The following is a 17,591-nucleotide window of genomic DNA, read 5'->3' as shown; positions in this document are numbered from 1 at the left end:
AGACTAACCAATTTATTTGAGCATGAGCTTTCGTGAGCTACAGCTCACTTCATCGGATGCATACTGTGGAAATTGCAGAATACATTATTATATACACAGACACCATGAAACAATACCTTCTCCCACCCCACTCTCCTGCTGGTAATAGCTTATCTAAAGTGATCATCAAGATGGGCCATTTCCAGCACAAATCCAGGTTTTCTCACCCTCCGCCCCCCCACAGACAAACTCAGTCTCTTGCTGGTAATAGCCCATCCAAAGTGACCACTCTCTTCACAATGTGTATGATAATCAAGGTGGGCCATTTCCTGCAGGAATCCAGGTTCTCTCATCCCCCTCCAAAAACCACACACACAAACTCTCCTTACAACGTGCATGAAAATCAAGGTGGGCCATTTCCAGCACAAATCCAGGTTTTCTCACCCCCCCCACCCCCATACACACACAAACTCACTCTCCTGCTGGTAATAGCCTATCCAAAGTGACCACTCTCCTTACAACGTGCATGAAAATCAAGGTGGGCCATTTCCAGCACAAATCCAGGTTTTTTCAAACCCCCCCCCCCAACACACACACACACACAAACTCACTCTCCTGCTGGCAATAGCTCATCCAAACTGACCACTCTCCCCACAATGTGCATGACAATCAATAAAAAACCTGGATTTGTGCTGGAAATGGCCCACCTTGATTTTCATGCACGTTGTAAGGAGAGTGGTCACTTTGGATAGGCTATTACCAGCAGGAGAGTGAGTTTGTGGGGGGGCGGAGGGTGAGAAAACCTGGATTTGTGCTGGAAATGGCCCACCTCGATTTTCATGCACGTTGTAAGGAGAGTTTGTGTGTGTGTTTTTTGGAGGGGGGTGAGGGGGTGAGAGAACCTGGATTCCTGCAGGAAATGGCCCACCTTGATTATCATACACATTGTGAAGAGAGTGGTCACTTTGGATGGGCTATTACCAGCAAGAGAGTGAGTTTGTCTGTGGGGGGGTGGAGGGTGAGAAAACCTGGATTTGTGCTGGAAATGGCCCATCTTGATGATCACTTTAGATAAGCTATTACCAGCAGGAGAGTGGGGTGGGAGGAGGTATTGTTTCATGGTGTCTGTGTATATAATAATGTATTCTGCAATTTCCACAGTATGCATCCGATGAAGTGAGCTGTAGCTCACGAAAGCTCATGCTCAAATAAATTGGTTAGTCTCTAAGGTGCCACAAGTACTCCTTTTCTTTTTGTGAATACAGACTAACACGGCTGTTACTCTGAAACCTATTATATTCCACATTCTCTCTAAGCTCATCTCACCAAATCTGACTTGCATATCTCATGCCTGTCCACCATGTATTTCCAGGTCACCATCAACCGTGGGAATATACTTAGAGTATCTTGGCAACTGTGTGAATTAATTAGGATAAATAAAAAGAACATTGTTTTATTAACTGACATCCCTTTATCTCCCATCCTTCTCCCACCGAAGCACCTGGGGTTGTGTACTTCTCCGTAAAAGCAGACCAATACAATGAAAACATCAGTGAAACTCCCATCTAAAATTCAAACACACAGATCAAATGGGGGAGGGGGCACTCAAATACAAATGTGCTGTGAGGAGGGAAGGTAATAGATATGGGGCCCAATAGTGATCATTCTAAAAAAACACCTTGGTTGAAAATTGTTTGAGGTACCGTTAAAACCTAGGGATTGAAGGGCTGAGCTGGATTTCCCAGCCGGGGGTAGATGCCACGTATCAATGCCCCACAACACACAGGATCATTCGAAAGCTCATTTCTTTGCTGAGTTGCCATGTGCGGGTGGGATCATCATTTAATAAATGATGGCTAGAGCGCTCCACCTCAGTGTCTCCAGGAACCGAACACAACACATGGCTTCAAAACCTTTCAAAATAATCAGCAGAACCAAACCCAACCTGAACCAAACTGTGCTATAAGGGGCTATAAATTAGAATAGAGTCCTCCCATTAAACAAATATAAAGTGCGGCCAATAAAGTAGTGGCTACTAAACTGCATTTTGTATGGCACATAAAACGTCAGCTGAGCCTGTAAATTATTTCCCCTTGCCTCTGCTTTTATATTAGTTTGAGAGAAGTAGGGTTGAGGGGTTAGAGCAGCCCCTACTGTACTCGCGGGATGGAGTAGGGGGAGGAAGAGGGGAAATTCTCCCTTGGGCAGATTCTGTACATCACCTAAATCCACTAAAGCCCTGCCTGAGCTCAGTGCTCACAGATCAATTGCACCCTCCGTGACCCTGCACATGTTACTTAATAGCCTCTCAGAATACCCATCTCTAATGTGTATAATACAACCGGAGGCTTAATTAATTAACAGGCCCAATCTTGTACAGATAGCTGCTCCATGCACAGACCTCCCCTTTGAGTAAACGAGAGTCCCGTGTACAGAGCAATTACTTCCTGCTCCTAGGATCAAAGGGGCTGTACAAGAAGAGTGTTTTACCAAAAAGAACATATGTTTTTGTTTGGAAGCTGCAACCATCTGTGTAATTTCACTACTTTCCTCCATGGCTTTAAATTGAAGGTGGCTTTTGTAAAGATGTGCGCAGTAGTGGAAGGGGAGCTATGCAAGGCTGGCTTCTAAACACCAAATGCTTTATAATTGACCTCTATTTTATCTAGGCCCCGTAGGAGATCTTGTTACCCAGCGCAGGTACCAGAGACGTGTACGCCTGTGGTGATCGCTTTACCTGCATTGCAAGGTTCTGCCTAAACAACTAGTTCACATACAGAGGGTGGGATTTTCCAAAGAGCCTCAGGGAACTAGATGCTTTTTAGGATTCCCACGCACAAGCTGTGGGGCTTGCCCAAGTAGGCCAGGAATGGGTCCTCTCAGACCTGTGCTATGGGGGGGGGGCAGGGTGCCCTGCCTGTGTGTTTGCCTCCCCATCCCGCTCAAAGGGATGGAATCGGGCATCTTCAAAACACTACCCCCTCCGCCCCAGCTGCCTGGGGATTGTGGGGAGTGGGGGGGCAGGAATGATAGGCCGAGTGCATTGCCAGTGGGATACACGTTGGCCCCCCACAGCACCCAACAGAACCTTGGCCAGAGAGGTACTAAAAAAAATCCACCCCCCCCCCGAGTGACGTAGTTATACTGACCTAACCCCCAGTGTAGACAGAGCTTGGTCGACGGGAGAGCTTCTCCCGTCACCATAGTTACCGCCTCTTGGGGAGGTGGAGTACGGGAGAAGCACTCCTATCAGTGTAGTAGCATCTGCATCACTGCCACATTTTAAATGTAGACCTACCCTGGGTCTTGGGGTCACCTGTCCCTGCCAAAGGTTTGCATTGCCCAGGAGTGGGGTGGGCAGTAGGGGGTCATGAAACCATGCAAATCTTGGAGAATCTGTGGGTTTCAGGAGCCAGACCCCCCTGTCATGTGAGGGAGGAGGGCAGACCACCCCACTACATAACTCCATATGTGAATCCTCATGGAGATTTCCTCCCTTTCTTGGGTTTGACCTCAGGAACGGCTAACCTGATCCTGGCATTATAATGTACATAGGAACGTTAGGTACGTCACATTCGATGGGCTTCCTTTAAAAAGCACTGAATTATATTTGTCTTAGTCGCGCTTGTGCAGTTCACTCACTCTGCTGGCTAGGAGCAAATTTATAATCTGCTGTAAAAAAAAAATCAACAACCCTAACCCCTTCCTTAATAAAACAAAGTATTAAATCCCATTGCTGCAGGATAATCTGCAGCAATAAGCAGTTGGCTGTTACACAACTCAGTCACTTTTCTTCCCATCATCGCATTGAACGGTTGAGCGTTGCGGTTCAAAGAGGGTGACAGGGATACTGAAGCACGCAAGTTCACAGATCAAATCCCTCTCTTATCTGGTTGAAAGCAGGGCCAAGAGACCAAAGAGTCCCGAGGTTAAATCCTTAATTAACTCAGAGCCATCTTCAAGATGCCCTGATTCGCCATGTGATCTGTGAAATCCAGAAGTGCTGGTCCCTAAGCCCCTGAGGCACATGGAGAGCCATTCAATGGGCTGTCATGCAAAAGGCTGTCATGTCGGACAGGAGAGAGGAATGATTTATTTTAAAGGTTAAAGCACAGTTGCTTGAGCACACTGCAAATTATGCAGGTACAGTGAGTGACTCTGATCACTCTGAATGAAGATAATGCAACATAAATATGGCCAGTGCTCACAAATAACTCCCAGAACAGGAGCAAGCAATGCCAAGCATCCCACTACATTCACCAGCCCTGCCAGTTGTCCTAGGGGAAATATCAGAACAGCAGAAACTTCCATCAGCACATCGGCACTCATCACTTCAAACCATTTTACATGATGATGTTTTGGGGGCGCAGTGGATGCTGGATAAGCAGAGCTGGAAGGACACTGTATAATCCTGTTCAGAACCAATTAACCACAAAAGCACAGGGATGGGGAAAATGCCAGGCCTACCCGAGGACATAAATACACCTAAAGCAGCGGTTCTCAAACTGTGGGTTGGGACCCCACTTTAATGGGGTCACCAGGAATGGCTTAGACTTGCTGGGGCCCGGGGCTGAAGCCTGAAGCTTGGAGCTGAAGCCAAAGCCTGAAGGCTTCAACCCTGGGCAGCAGGCTCAGGTTACAGGCCTACTGCCTGAGGCTGAATCCCTTGACTTTCGGCTTTGCCTCTCCCACCCAGACGCTGCGCCCGGAGCGCTGGGGTTTGGGCTTTGGCCGCCCCACCTGGGGCAGTGGGGCTTGGGCGGGCTCAAGTTTTGGACCCCCTTCTGGGGTCATATAGTAATTTTTGTTGTCATAAGGGGGTCGCGGTGCAATGAAATTTGAGAACTCCCGACCTAAAGGAATATACTACACAACATTACACAACTCCTTCTACAATGCAAAGGGAGCGAGGCTCTGATCTCACACCAGCATAAGTCAGAAGGAACTGTTGGCCTCAGTGGAGTTATCCGAGTGACCCTGGTGCAGCAGGTTCAGAACCAGGCCTGTGGAGTCTTTGCCTTGAGAAAGATACCATGAGTATACCCTGGCCAATGCTGAAAGAGAAGGCCCCCCATGTTGCTCTAGAGAAGTATGAGCGGATGTTTCCTGAAGTTCCCTTGTGGGTCTGTTAAAACAATTTCTAAATAATAATAACAGCAAGCAGGATTTTCAAAAGTGCTTAGACAGGATGGCCCAATGTGTGTGTGTGGGGGGGTGTCACTAGCTGATGACTTGAAGGACCTGGGTTCAAGTGGCTACTCCACCACAGATTTCCCATGTGACTGTGCCCTAGTCACTTAGCCTCACGGTGCCTCAGTTCCCCTTCTGTAAAGTTGGGCTGAAAGCACTTCTCTCTTTCACAGGGGTGTTGTAAGGACAAATACATTGAAGACAGCAAGATGTCCAGATAGCATGGTGATGGGGGCCAGATCAGTACTGAAGACAGACAGATATTGGGTGCCCAACTTTAGACACGTTAATGAGGCCAGATTTTTCAGCATATGGATGTTCTGAAAATCAGGCCCTTTCAAAATTTCCCAAGTTGGAGATCAAAACATGGAGGCCCCCAAGATCACTAGTTGCTTTTGGAAATCTTTGCCAATAATACTGAGTGTTTATGGGACACTTTACAAAGGTGGGTATCGTTATCCCTTTTTTATGTGGCTTCCTATTTGGCTAGGGATCAGGGCATCACAAATGTTATGATACACTTAATACACACTGCAATTGCATTCTAGAATCAATTTTTATACGTTACGGAATACATTTTACAGGTGAAAAGAAAAGGAGTACTTGTGGCACCTTAGAGACTAACCAATTTATTTGAGCATAAGCTTTCGAACCAATTTATTTGAGCATAAGCTTTCGTGAGCTACAGCTCACGAAAGCTTATGCTCAAATAAATTGGTTAGTCTCTAAGGTGCCACAAGTACTCCTTTTCTTTTTGCGAATACAGACTAACACGGCTGTTACTCTGAAACCTGTCATTTTACAGGTGATATTATAGGATCTGGATTCACGATAGTTAACTCAGAATGGTGTAGTGTGGGCTTAATTAATTGATGTTTGTAAAGCTTTTGAGGTCATTGAATGAAAGGGGCTCCAATATCGTTATCATTCCTCTCCTCCCCATTGTTCTAATTGCTTTGCTAGGTCCCCATCACATGCCTCAGGAGAGACACTGCCACTTCTCACTTGGTTTTCATTTATAAGAAACAGAGAGAATGTGCACCTTGCCCCACTCACACGCAAGTCACGTGGTCTGCCAAGAATACCAAAATGGTGATTCTATCATCCAAAAGCTCCTGTATCACTGCTTAGAGTTACACAACAAGGTAACTGTTTTGTTATTTAACTCTTGGCAGGCTTTTTCCAGTTACTTTATCCATCCACGGTGTTGTTTAGTAGAGAGACCATGGCTCTAAGTACCAGACATTCTCGTGTCCCAATCCTGTGCATTATATTGATCCCTGTATGACCTTGGGTAAGTCAAGTAAGCTAACGTTTTCAAGCTTCAGCATGTAACTAGGGACCCAATTCCATATTTAGACCAAGGGTGCCTACGTTTAGCCTCCTAAATCCACTCTTAAGCATCTAAAATAGTGACATGATTTTCAATGAGAGCTGCTGGGAGCTCAGCACTTTTGAAAATCAGCCCATGTATTTATGTGCCCCAAATAAAAATTTAGGAGCCTAGCTTTAAGCACACAGCTTTAGATACAGACTTCTTGTTCAGAAGTGCGGAGCCCCTGCAGTTCCCTTTCACTTCAGTGGGACTCCTTGCAGGAGTAAAGGTCTGCACATGCAGAGAGGACCAAACTGCAAAGTTCAAACCCAATCCTAATGCGGCAGAGTATATCTTAGCGCGGGCAAGAGTTTCCCACAGCCGCACGTAATCTGTAGAAGCAGAAGAATGAAATGCAGACTCGCCTTCTAACTACCAGCTGCTTCAGAGTAGCAGCCATGGTAGTCTGTATCTGCAAAAAGAACAGCTTTATGCTCAAAAAAAAGCTTTATGCTCAAATAAATTTGTTAGTCTCTAAGGCGCCACAAGTATTCCTGTTCTTTTTACCAGCTGCTTCGTCACACACACAAAAATTCATTCCCCAAATGATAGTGACACAAATAGAACTTACAGAGACTAATAAGATCAAGCTTCCTTCTATAGAATTTCCAGTTTTTCTCTGTTTAGGACCTGGCACTATAAAGCCAGCCAGACGTAGCTGCTTGCTACAGTGGAAATTCCCATCTAGAAATTAATTTGTTCTTCACCCTCGCAAAGATAAGAGAACCCAGTGCTCTGAGATCAGTGATAGCCGCCCAGTCTACATTACTCCTTCCGTCTTCCTGTTCTAAACTCGCTCCGTAGCCTCAAATAGATCCCGGCAAGCAGGCCCAAGTTTTCTCATACCCTGTCTGCAAAGAGAGGGCTGAATTTGAGGAGAGATTGAAGATTTTCAGGAATTGGAACAAAAGGTTGCTGCTCCCAAGCAGATAGCTCAATAGAGGCAGAAAAAGTAATCTCTTGGGCCAGACTCTCTGGTTAGCTGAGCTATGCTTAGCACAGGGATGTAGTGGAGGTGGCAATAAGTTACATTTACGTTCTCTGGGGCCTCTGAGAAGTGGTGTGGTCACTAGCATCACATAGTTTTCACTAGATGCACGCAGTCCCAAGGAACAGTTCTAGCAATCAGGGGATCTACTGAATATAGCAGCATCCTGGCTGGCTTCCTTTCTCCCAGAAATGCGCCCTGCACCAGGTTGGCCGTGGTTGCCACAGGAGCCTCGAAGGGGGCACTGGAGAAACCCTCAGGAAGTCGGCTTCCCTGATTTCAATCTGCTTTATACCAGGTGACCAGCCAAAGTCTACCCTGCGACTCAGACCCAGTTCCTTTAAAGGGTGGTGTTGAGCCTTGAGCATTCACTTAGCTCCAATAATTTTCCATCCCTCCGGACGTGTTCTGAAGCTACTGCTCACTAAAAACTGTCACTCTGTTAATATGTTTTTCACGTGTTCCTGTTCGGCTGCAAGCAATGAGATAATGTTATTGCAGTGTTGATGTTAACGCAGAAGTAACTCTTAGCACAGGACATCTGCTGACACTTTGAGAGCAGTGGGAGAACCAATGCAGCTTCTTTGCCAGAAGTTATTCAAACACACCTGGGAGTCTGTAGCTTTCTGACTTCTCCCTTAAAACATACCACTTTCTTGTTGAATTCTTAAGGGCTTAAGACCCAAGGAGGCAGGAAAAAACCCATCCACTTATCCACGAATGCCCTGGATGATGATAGAGTTTGATGTCTCTCCTTTCCCAAGCTCACCATCTCTCCCACCCTGTCCCCTTCCCTCTTTGTAGGGAGGGAGCTTGATGTAGCTGACAGAACATGTGGCTGGTAGTTAGGAAATTCAGTTCCCCTGCCACTGACTTGCAGCATGGCCTTGGGAAGTCACTGAACATCAGTGTGCTTTACACTTACTGAAGATCTTACAGCATGTTTTTGCAAGAATAGGGATGTCTGTTAAACATGATGTCCTGGCTCTATTCCGATCAAGGGAACTATCCATCCTCTTCCTACCTAAATTCCTACCTGTAGTTTCAATTCAAAGCAGTATTTTTCTTCACGTCCTGTCCTAAGCTGTTTAGCATTGTTGTGAACTGTTATGCAGCCGTTGTGTTCCACTCAAGAAGTGGCTGCATTTCAGTGATAGCTGGATTCCTGTGCGTGCAGTTTGGAAAATGACATAAGATCTTCCAAATGGAAGGCAGAATACATTAATCTATGGCATGAATATATAATACATGGGAAAGTAATAACTGTTTATGTATGAAACCGATTTAATATATAAACAGGGCCAAACCACACGGTGAGAGAGTTACTCACATAGCACCTACTGAATTCAGCTTTTTGGCAGTTACATCAAGTAGCGATTGGATAGAGTGACTAAGTGGAAACACTCTGGATTTGAATAAGAACAGAATAAGCCTCTGACAGTAGCTACTGTACTGTTAAAACAACCAGACTCTCTCAATAGTAAATCTAACCCAAACAGAAGAAACCACCAATGATTAAAAAGACCAGTGAGAGCGTATAACAGCATCCCCCTGCTGCTCCATTCTCACTGACGTCAGACAAATAAGATTAAGTAAAGACATGCTCAGCTACAGTAAACCCTTAAACATAGCCCCATATTGCAGATATTGCCAGAATCTTAGCCCCCACTCTGCCTGCTTTGCTGAGGCAGTGCATAGTGGCAAGTAACCTCCCCTAGGCAGGCAGCTGATAATTCCACATGGCAAAGAGGGACCCTGCTCCCTCCTACCCTGCACAAAAGGGGCATGCTGGGGTGGGCAAACTAGGGATGGAAAGGTGCGGGGTGTCCCATCTGCTCCCAGGTGGCACATTGATCCCTAAGTTGCCACTGCATCTGACATACTTTAAAGCATTCTTGAGGCTGCTTTAAGTTGTACTGAGAGTTGTTTTGGCCCCTGGATGGTCCAGGATCGGGGGACAGAAAGATTGGTTAGGGTCAATTTCCCCCAGCTTTGACAAGTGTAACCTGGACTCTGCTGAGAGCTCCAGGGCTCATAGAAATGGTGCCCTGGTCTGATAAAGAATAACAGACCAGTGCAAAAATAACCCCAAGGGCTCACCAAATGCTCGGTGACATGCAGCTAAAAAACAGTGACCACGGGTGCAAAGCCTGCTGCCTGACTAATCAAATGAGTGTCTGTTTAGAAGGTGACATCACCAATATCTGTACCTCTATTAAACTGCACAAACATCCAAGAGAAAACATAGTTGGGAAGAAACAACCTAAACCAAACTGAATTCCTAAGCAATCCAGGAAGGACACCAATCAGCAAATGAAAACATACACCCACAATAAATGTCTAACCCCCAAACACATGCAGTGCCAGACCCACTCCCACTGTAGCTCGTGAGCATCAGTGACTGTGGTCAGGCCATTTGGGTGAAATCCATGACCATGCGGGTGCCAGCAAAAACCCTATGCCCCACTTAACCGTCTCTAAACGGGGCTGAAGTGGGACTCAAATGGTGGATCGGCTTCTGCGAGGCCTCAGCACAAGGCACAATTTCATCCTGCATTTAACCCATAGGTTTTTCCTGTGGATTTAGTAGGTAACGTGTGTTTCTAAGGGCTTTTCCACACAGCTAAAGGGACCAACATAGCTAACCTGGAAAAGCTCCTTATGTGAACACACTATTCCAAAATAAAAATCACTTTCTGTGCTGGATTAGCTAAATTATACGAGACTAGCTCTAGCAGAAGAATAGAGATGCCAGTCAATGTCTCCTATGTAGACAAGGATTAAGATATTTTTACTGTGAAACAGTTGGGGCCAAATTCTGCTCCTGCTTTTGTTCCTCCTCTTTCTAGCAGATACAGCCAGGCTGGGTCCTGCTCATTTCCAGCTGCTTAGCGTCTAGAGCACAACTCTGTGGTGCCTTGAAGGAGAAGGCCGGTGCTGAGGCCCAGCTAATCACATTATACACAGGGTCCTGACCCTACACTCTTATGACGCTTGTAGCCTCATCCAGAGCCATGTGCTTCGGGGTGCCAAAATCCCTTTCAGAGCTTTACCCAGGTGAAAGACTCTTCTCTCCGAGGTTCCTCTGGCTACTGCCCATCTCTCTCCAGGAATCACAGCCAAGCTTTTCAAAAGCCACCAGTGATTTTAGGTTCTTCAATATTTTGGTACCCAGTTGGGGACAACTTAAAGTGGACTGGTTTTCAGAGGAGGGGTGTTCAGCACTCCCTGAAAATCAGGGCTCTTTCAGATGGCTCAAGCTCAGAACCCAAAAAAATGAATCCAAAATTGCTAGGCACCTGTGAAAATCTTGGGCACTATCTGCAAATAATTTCAAGAGAGTTCTCCTCTGTCCCCAAGCTTTTGGGGAGAAGAGAGGACCTCAGGGTTTTGCCCACCATGAGACTCCATCTGTGGCCAATATAATGTTTTGCTTAGACTTTATGGGAGGTCTGTCTTCATCATGCATTCAGTTACAACCCCCATTTACTGGGTGTGCTGTGTGCATGCCTGGAGAAAGAAGTCGTTGAACTAAGGTTCCAGTCTGGCAAATACTTACACATGTGAGTAACTCCATGCACGCAATGACGTGAATAGTCCAGTACGCTTGAGACAGCCTACTCGTGAGTGGCAGAGGGCAAACACAAAGCCTATGCAGCCCTTAAGTCCCAGGTAAGACCTTAAAATGGGGCTTAAGTGGAGCCAGGGCCTTGTCCTGACCCTCCAGCACAGGAGTGAATTTCACCCCATGTGAGTAAAGTACTCACGTGTGCACTTGGAGGGTTGGCTCTCAGATCTATGCAATGCCATTCCTTTCATTCCAGTCAAACAACATAATATTCAGTGTCAGTGATTTACCAGAAATTTGCTCCCTCTCAGAAAGATCACACAGAAACCTATCTGGCTCTCAGAATCCAATGACCTTACTTCCTAGCACCTGAAAATTGCTGCTCCTCCCACTCTGTTTCCAGACAGATTTTCCTCCGAGCTTCCACACTCCACCAGTGATGGAGGCAATTTCTTCCCCTCCCAGCTGACTTGGACAGACTTTTGGTTTCTCAGTGACTCAAAGGTGCATCAGGTCATCTCCGTCCGATAGACCCAGGTCCCAAGAAACCTACATTAATTCTCCCCTGACAATGTTACCCATTCCAATTTCCTGTGCTGCTGTTTCATGCCATCAGAGTACACTGCATAGCAAAGTCTATCAGAGCGTAATATGCTTATGTAAAGGAAGTTAAAGCTATTGCATGGGACTTGTCTTAGCTGGTGGTTAGAGGGCAAAGAAAGGGCTCTGATTTGCTTCTGTCTCATATTCTTGAATCATGAGTTGAAAATGGGGAGGAAGTGAAATATCAGATCCTCTCTGGCTGTTGTAGGTACCATCAACATACCTATCATTGAGCAACCCAATTGGTTGGGTAGCCAAAATAGTGTAGGTCCATGCGAATAAGTGCCGTATAGGTTTGACTGTGCTAGGAGGAGGACAATGTGACTGCCTGTTCTCTGTTTGCGAGACCATCTCCTCAAGAGCAGATGCCTATACCAAGTGGAAGTACAGTACTGCCCACCATTCATGTTGGGTTTGTTACAGATGGGGAAACAGAGGCACAGAGTGACTGTGGCTCTGATCCAGCAAGGGACTGAAGCACATCTGTACCTATAAGCAGGAAAGTGTCCTGCTGACCTTGCTGCATCAGAGCCTAAGCGACTCTTCCAACATCACACTCTGGCAGAAATGGGTCCTAGCTCCATATCCCATCTTCTTCTCCATCGCCCTGCCCCATCTCCCCAGTTGCACCCTCCATCCCAAGAAGCCATGTGCCAGAGCGAGAGAGTTTTATCCATTTTGATGCTTTTAATAATCCAACCTCCCCTATGGGCTTAATACACGAATCTCAACTATTATTCATTTTCCTACCCTATCTGACAGGTCAGGCTTGGTTTCTGGAGCTCTCAGGCAAATGAGGCAGTGATTAGATGGGCACAGTTGATGCCACATGCTGGTTCTTGTTGCCTTCACTAAAGATCATGTTCCACTTCACTAAAGATCACTTTGAACAGCTCCTTCACTGGAGAAGGAGGAACGGCAAAGGGGTCAGGCGAGGCTGCTAGCATCATTCAAGAGGACCTATGGTCACTTCAATGTGACAAGCAGCACCTTGAGTAGCAGGGATGAAGCTATTGTCTCTGAATATTTATTAGGTTATTTTAGGCCACTAGACTCTACTTCTGATGGCTGGTTAAGAAGAGCAGCTGAGCTGCAGTATTCAAATCTAGATGCCAACAAGCAAGGCCTCCAGTCATGGTACAGATCCTTCTGGTATTGAAATGAGAGTGAACAGACATCGATATAAGTGCCACCTGAAGGCTAAAATCAACCCTCCACCTCTTCAGACTGTACTACTGTTTTTTGGGGTCTTTTGCCACACCCAGAAACTTGTGAGAAACCAGCAGCATGCTTCCAAAGCTACCATGATTCTAGGCTGACCAGATAGCAAGTGTGAGAAATTGGGACAGGAGGTGGAGCCTATATAAGAAAAAACCCCAAATATTGGGACTGTCCCTATAAAATCGGGACATCTGATCACCCTACATGATTCATGCAGTCACTGCTGTGCCATGCTATGCACGTACAGTATGTACGTGCTGCCGGGTAGCCACTGAGATACAGCAGGGGTCCTGGGCTCTCACTGGAAGGGTATATTGTGTAGAACACTACACACCCTGCCCTCACCATTCTGCCCCTGCGTGTGCCATGCAACTACTGCTGCCCTTTGCTTGGGACAGAGTGCTGTACAGTCACCCCTCGCCCTTGCCACACTTCACACGCTACCGCCCCACGCTGTGCAGGATCAGGCGCTGCTTTGCCAGGCTGCGATTAAATCTGTGCTGCACAGCAGAGTACAGAGCACCCTGGCTGCTGCGCCACACCATGAGAAATCCACGCGGCTCTATTATCGTTGCTGGGGCAGAGCATGATGCGTGCGATTCACAGCACACAGAGGCACAATATTTGGCCATCTGGCTAATATAGGGAAAGTGCCAGCTTGGGAATCCAGGCACTTACGCAACTCCCTGCATTTTCAAGGTGTCATTCTAATCTTATTCTATCAACACAGCGAAAAAGCCACGTGACTGGACCCAACAAAACCTAAATAGTAAACACAGGTTTTCCCAAAGAGGCATAACCAGTCTCTGAAGAGCCAAGCTGATGCCCAGTGGAACTGCAGCTAGGAAAGTCCAGATTCCGTTGCATTCTTGGCTTCTACTGCCCTCTCTGTGCCCTTTTCTTTTGGCTTTTTTCCTCCTGATTTCTCTTTCAAATGCTGAAAAATGATGCAATCGTTCTCCGGCTGCCCCCCCGCATTAAACCATCCAGTGCAGTCCTCTTAGCCCTGAGGTCTCCTAAAGTACAGTAGGAAGAATCAGGCTGAAAGTCCCCATTAAGACTTTTCTCAGTAATCAAAGTCTGGGGGATGGGATAGCAGCAGAGCTATTTGCCTCTAAGTCACTAACCTGGCCCATTTTGGTGGTGATGGTGGTTTTCTCCTCTGGGAGTTTAAGTACAGCTGCTGGTTCTCAGGGGACAGATATCCACATCAGAAAAAGTTACTAGCATGTTTCTGTTATGGAGAAGTCCTACAGAACTGACTAGGAATGAAACCAGTGGGATTCTATAGAAATGGTGCCAAAAACGTACAATGAGTTTATTAGAGAATTCTCATTGCATCGTGCTGGATGGTTCACAAATTCAAGATCATTTCCTGTTAAATTCTGTAGACTTTCCCCATAAGGATTGGCACTAACTGGCACCCTTCCTGGCAGATGCCAAAGGCTGAATGGCCATGGAGACCAATTTACTTTTGTACGCTGAGAGTTGGTCCCGCTAAGTGAGGACATTGGTGGAGGAATGCACAGGCAAATCCTACACTTGCTGCTATATCACCATCCTTTTCAGGATAGCTCGAGGACTTCAGGCCTGTCAAGCCAGCACCTTTTGCCAGCACGAGAGCACTCTGTCACATCCTGGATACCACCTGAGCCCAACCTGAACATCTTTTAAGCCACTGGAGACACTTCTTCCCAGAGGTTCTTCCTGCTCCGGCCACCAGGGTAAACTCCCTTTTAAACCAATGCTTTTTGGGGAAGGTTTTAATCTGTTTTTACTGCATATGCTGCACTTTCAAATCTTTACATCATCCTTCCGATGGTAATGCAAGTGCTGGTTCAATGCCCCATTTACCAAGTACGGTAGGATTAATTTTGAAGGCCTTTCTGCCCTGATCACTCTTATCAGCCAGGGCCTCCTGTCTTGCTCTCAGCTTTTTTCAAGGCAACCTTTTTAAAGGCGAAATTTCATCATCTCGCTAAGGCAAGAATCCCAACTCATCAGCAAGACCCCAGCCGCTCCTATACTCACCAGCCGGCCTGGCAGTTCCTGTTTTGCTCTTTGTTTTATCATTCCCAGCTGCGTCTCCGGCTGCCAGAGAGATTTATGCACTTCGCTGTGTTGGAGCTGCCGTTGCAGTGTGTGCTGCGGCAGAGCGCCTCTCTTCACTGGGGATCAACGAGGGCTTTCAGGGATAAGTAATGGGAGGATTAGGGTCAGTGTTTATACAGGCACTTAGGAAAATTGGTCCAGGTGGATTCTGAATGTCAAAAAGACAAGTGTGAAAATGGTGTTTTCCTCTGATTTCCCTGAATACTCCCTCTGCTCCCATGCTGTTTTTCTCTCCTCCCCCCTTTATCTTTTTCTTCCTTTTATTCTCTCCTGGTTTCTTTTCTCTCCCCTTATTCTCTCTCCCTTCCCTTCTTGGTTCCCTCTCTTTTCTGCCTCTGTTACTTTCCCTCTATCTTGTCTCTCTTTCCATTTGGTACTGGAACAACCTCTAGTCACACGGGTCACAATTTTTAAAATTTGTCTCCTACAGCCCTGTTTTGGCACCTACATAAAAGTGGTCTGAGTTTCATAGGTGCTCAGCACCCAGCAGTTCTCACTGGGGCTGTGGGTCCTCAGGACTTCTGAAAATCCGGCCATTTATACTGTACCCACCCCACAGCCAGGTGTCACGGAGCGCCAACTACGAAGTGGCTCAGTGCTATAGGCACTCGGAGCACTAGGCTCAATAGGCTGCACCGTCGGGGGTTCCCAGGAACACTCGTGGGTGATAAGTAACAGAGAGGGCGCCTTCACCAGGGCCTCCAGAAAGAAGAGGTGCAGATACCCGCAGCACCATTGCTTCAAATTACAACATAAAGAGCAAAACAACAGTTCCCAGCCCAGCCCCTAGGGGCCGCCCAATCCACCCATGCTAAAGGAAACAAGATCCCAGTTCCTAAGCTCTAAATCTCGGTCCATGCAGCCCTAGCTACCAGAATGCTGCTTCCAACCTGCTACTCCTTCTCTCCCGTAGCTGCTAGCACCCTCCCGCACCTGGTTCCCTCTCCCCTCGGACTGTGCCTCCTTATGGCATTCTCTGCTGGCTGAATGTTGCATTGCGAGTTAGCAGGTGCCCAGTAATGAGTCAGCAGGTATGGTATTGTATGATATTGTGGGTGGAATGTGCCCTGCGGAAGAGGAACACTGATGTGACTTATCAGTGCCATACCAGTAATAACCACAGGAGCACAGAGCAACTAATGACCAGTGGCAGCTCTCCTTGCTCACAGAGGGCCAAATCCCAGCCAGCGCTTGGCGCCCACAACTCCCAGAGAAGTCAGTCCCCTCTCAGGATTTGACCCTAAGTGGGGATCCTAACAGGTACCGCTCTGACAGTAATCCCCATTGCGGCTCCAGAGAAAGCAAAGGCAGGTGTCTCCTTGTCACTGTCACTTTAAGGCCGGGTCCTGGAACCAGGGCACATTCTACAGGAAGGATTTTACATCAGCCTAGTTAGAAAGCGACGCATCATTGGTGGGAAGAGGGGGGCACCCGTCCTGCTTCAACTCACTCCCCCATCACACGCATTGAAACCAGCAACAGCATTTGCATTGGTAGCTGTGTTCACTCCCTTCTGTCTGCCAGCCCTGCAGTGCCTCTGGTGCCCCCAGAGCTCCTCAGCCTGCTTATTCCCCCCCACCCCCTCCCGCTGCCTGAGCTGGCACTAATGCACTAAAGCTTTTGTCAGTCACAGCAGGAATGGCACAGGTAATCCTTCTGGGATGGCTCAGCTCTGCTCCAGGCAGAGGGCAAACGTGGGCTCAGGAGTGATGGGAATACTCCCAGACAACAGGAGAAATGAGTTAATTCCATTTGGAGGAAGGAGGGCCGGGGTGATGCTAAGCAGGGAAAGACGGGCATCAGGCTCCTAATTACTCCAGGTGCTGGCTTGTCTTCTCAGGCTCTTCATCACTATGTAAATATGAGACCCCAGCAGAGACAAGTGGATGATTGTGGGGATCTCTAGGGGCAGGTTCTAGGACTGTGCTTACCCTCTCTGCTCTTGTACAGAGAGCTCTTTACTCTGAGAACCCTCCATCTTGGAACTTTCTTACACCCATGGAGGGCTTTTTGTTTGGTTGATTTTGGAAGTGGGGGAGGACATCTTGAGCCTCCCTTTTAGAGCCTGGAGCCTGGGCTCAGCCTTGTGAATGAATAGAGGGCTCTCAGCCATCACCCTTAAACATCAGCATTTCTCATCAGTTACTATACAGAGTGCTGTGTGAGACGGTCTTGAGCCTGAGCATACAGGGGAACTGTGAAATCTCGCTTAGCTCTGAGTGGTAACTGAAGGTAAAAGCTGCCTTTTCAATGAGAAGCATGCCAGATTGGATCTGTTTACAAGGCTGGTGATGACAGGACTCACAGCCTCAATGCTTCTGAAATTAGGCCTCTGACTCCAGATTCCGGATAACTGCATATAATCGTTGCCCAGGTGCTAATGTAGGATAAGTGTGCGTCCACGTTTCAACTGGCCTATAAAAGTGCTCCTGAAAAGCTCACATTTGGTTTTGTGAATAGGTTAGTGTGCTTGCAAACTGAGTCAGATACAATGGTGAGTAGGATTACCCAGAACTTATGGTCAGGCCTGCGGTTACCCAGTTTGCACACACCAG

General features: G+C 47.1%; 1 protein-coding gene across 1 annotated transcript in view; it reads right to left on the bottom strand.

Annotated features, from left to right (window-relative positions):
* LOC141982078 (uncharacterized) overlaps positions 1-15,088 on the bottom strand; it is a 76,805-nt gene extending 61,717 nt beyond the window's left edge. The window contains exon 1 of the mRNA XM_074943810.1: positions 14,956-15,088. Within this exon, the coding sequence (XP_074799911.1) occupies positions 14,956-14,997 (42 nt within the window). The 5' untranslated portion in view covers positions 14,998-15,088. The remainder of the gene's footprint in view (positions 1-14,955) is intronic.
* Between the last annotated feature and the right edge of the window lie 2,503 nt (positions 15,089-17,591).

Source organism: Natator depressus, chromosome 2 (assembly GCF_965152275.1).
Source record: "Natator depressus isolate rNatDep1 chromosome 2, rNatDep2.hap1, whole genome shotgun sequence".
Lineage (NCBI taxonomy): Eukaryota > Metazoa > Chordata > Testudines > Cheloniidae > Natator > Natator depressus.
Note: the sequence above shows the minus strand (reverse complement) of the source record. Positions and strands in the feature narration are given on the sequence as shown.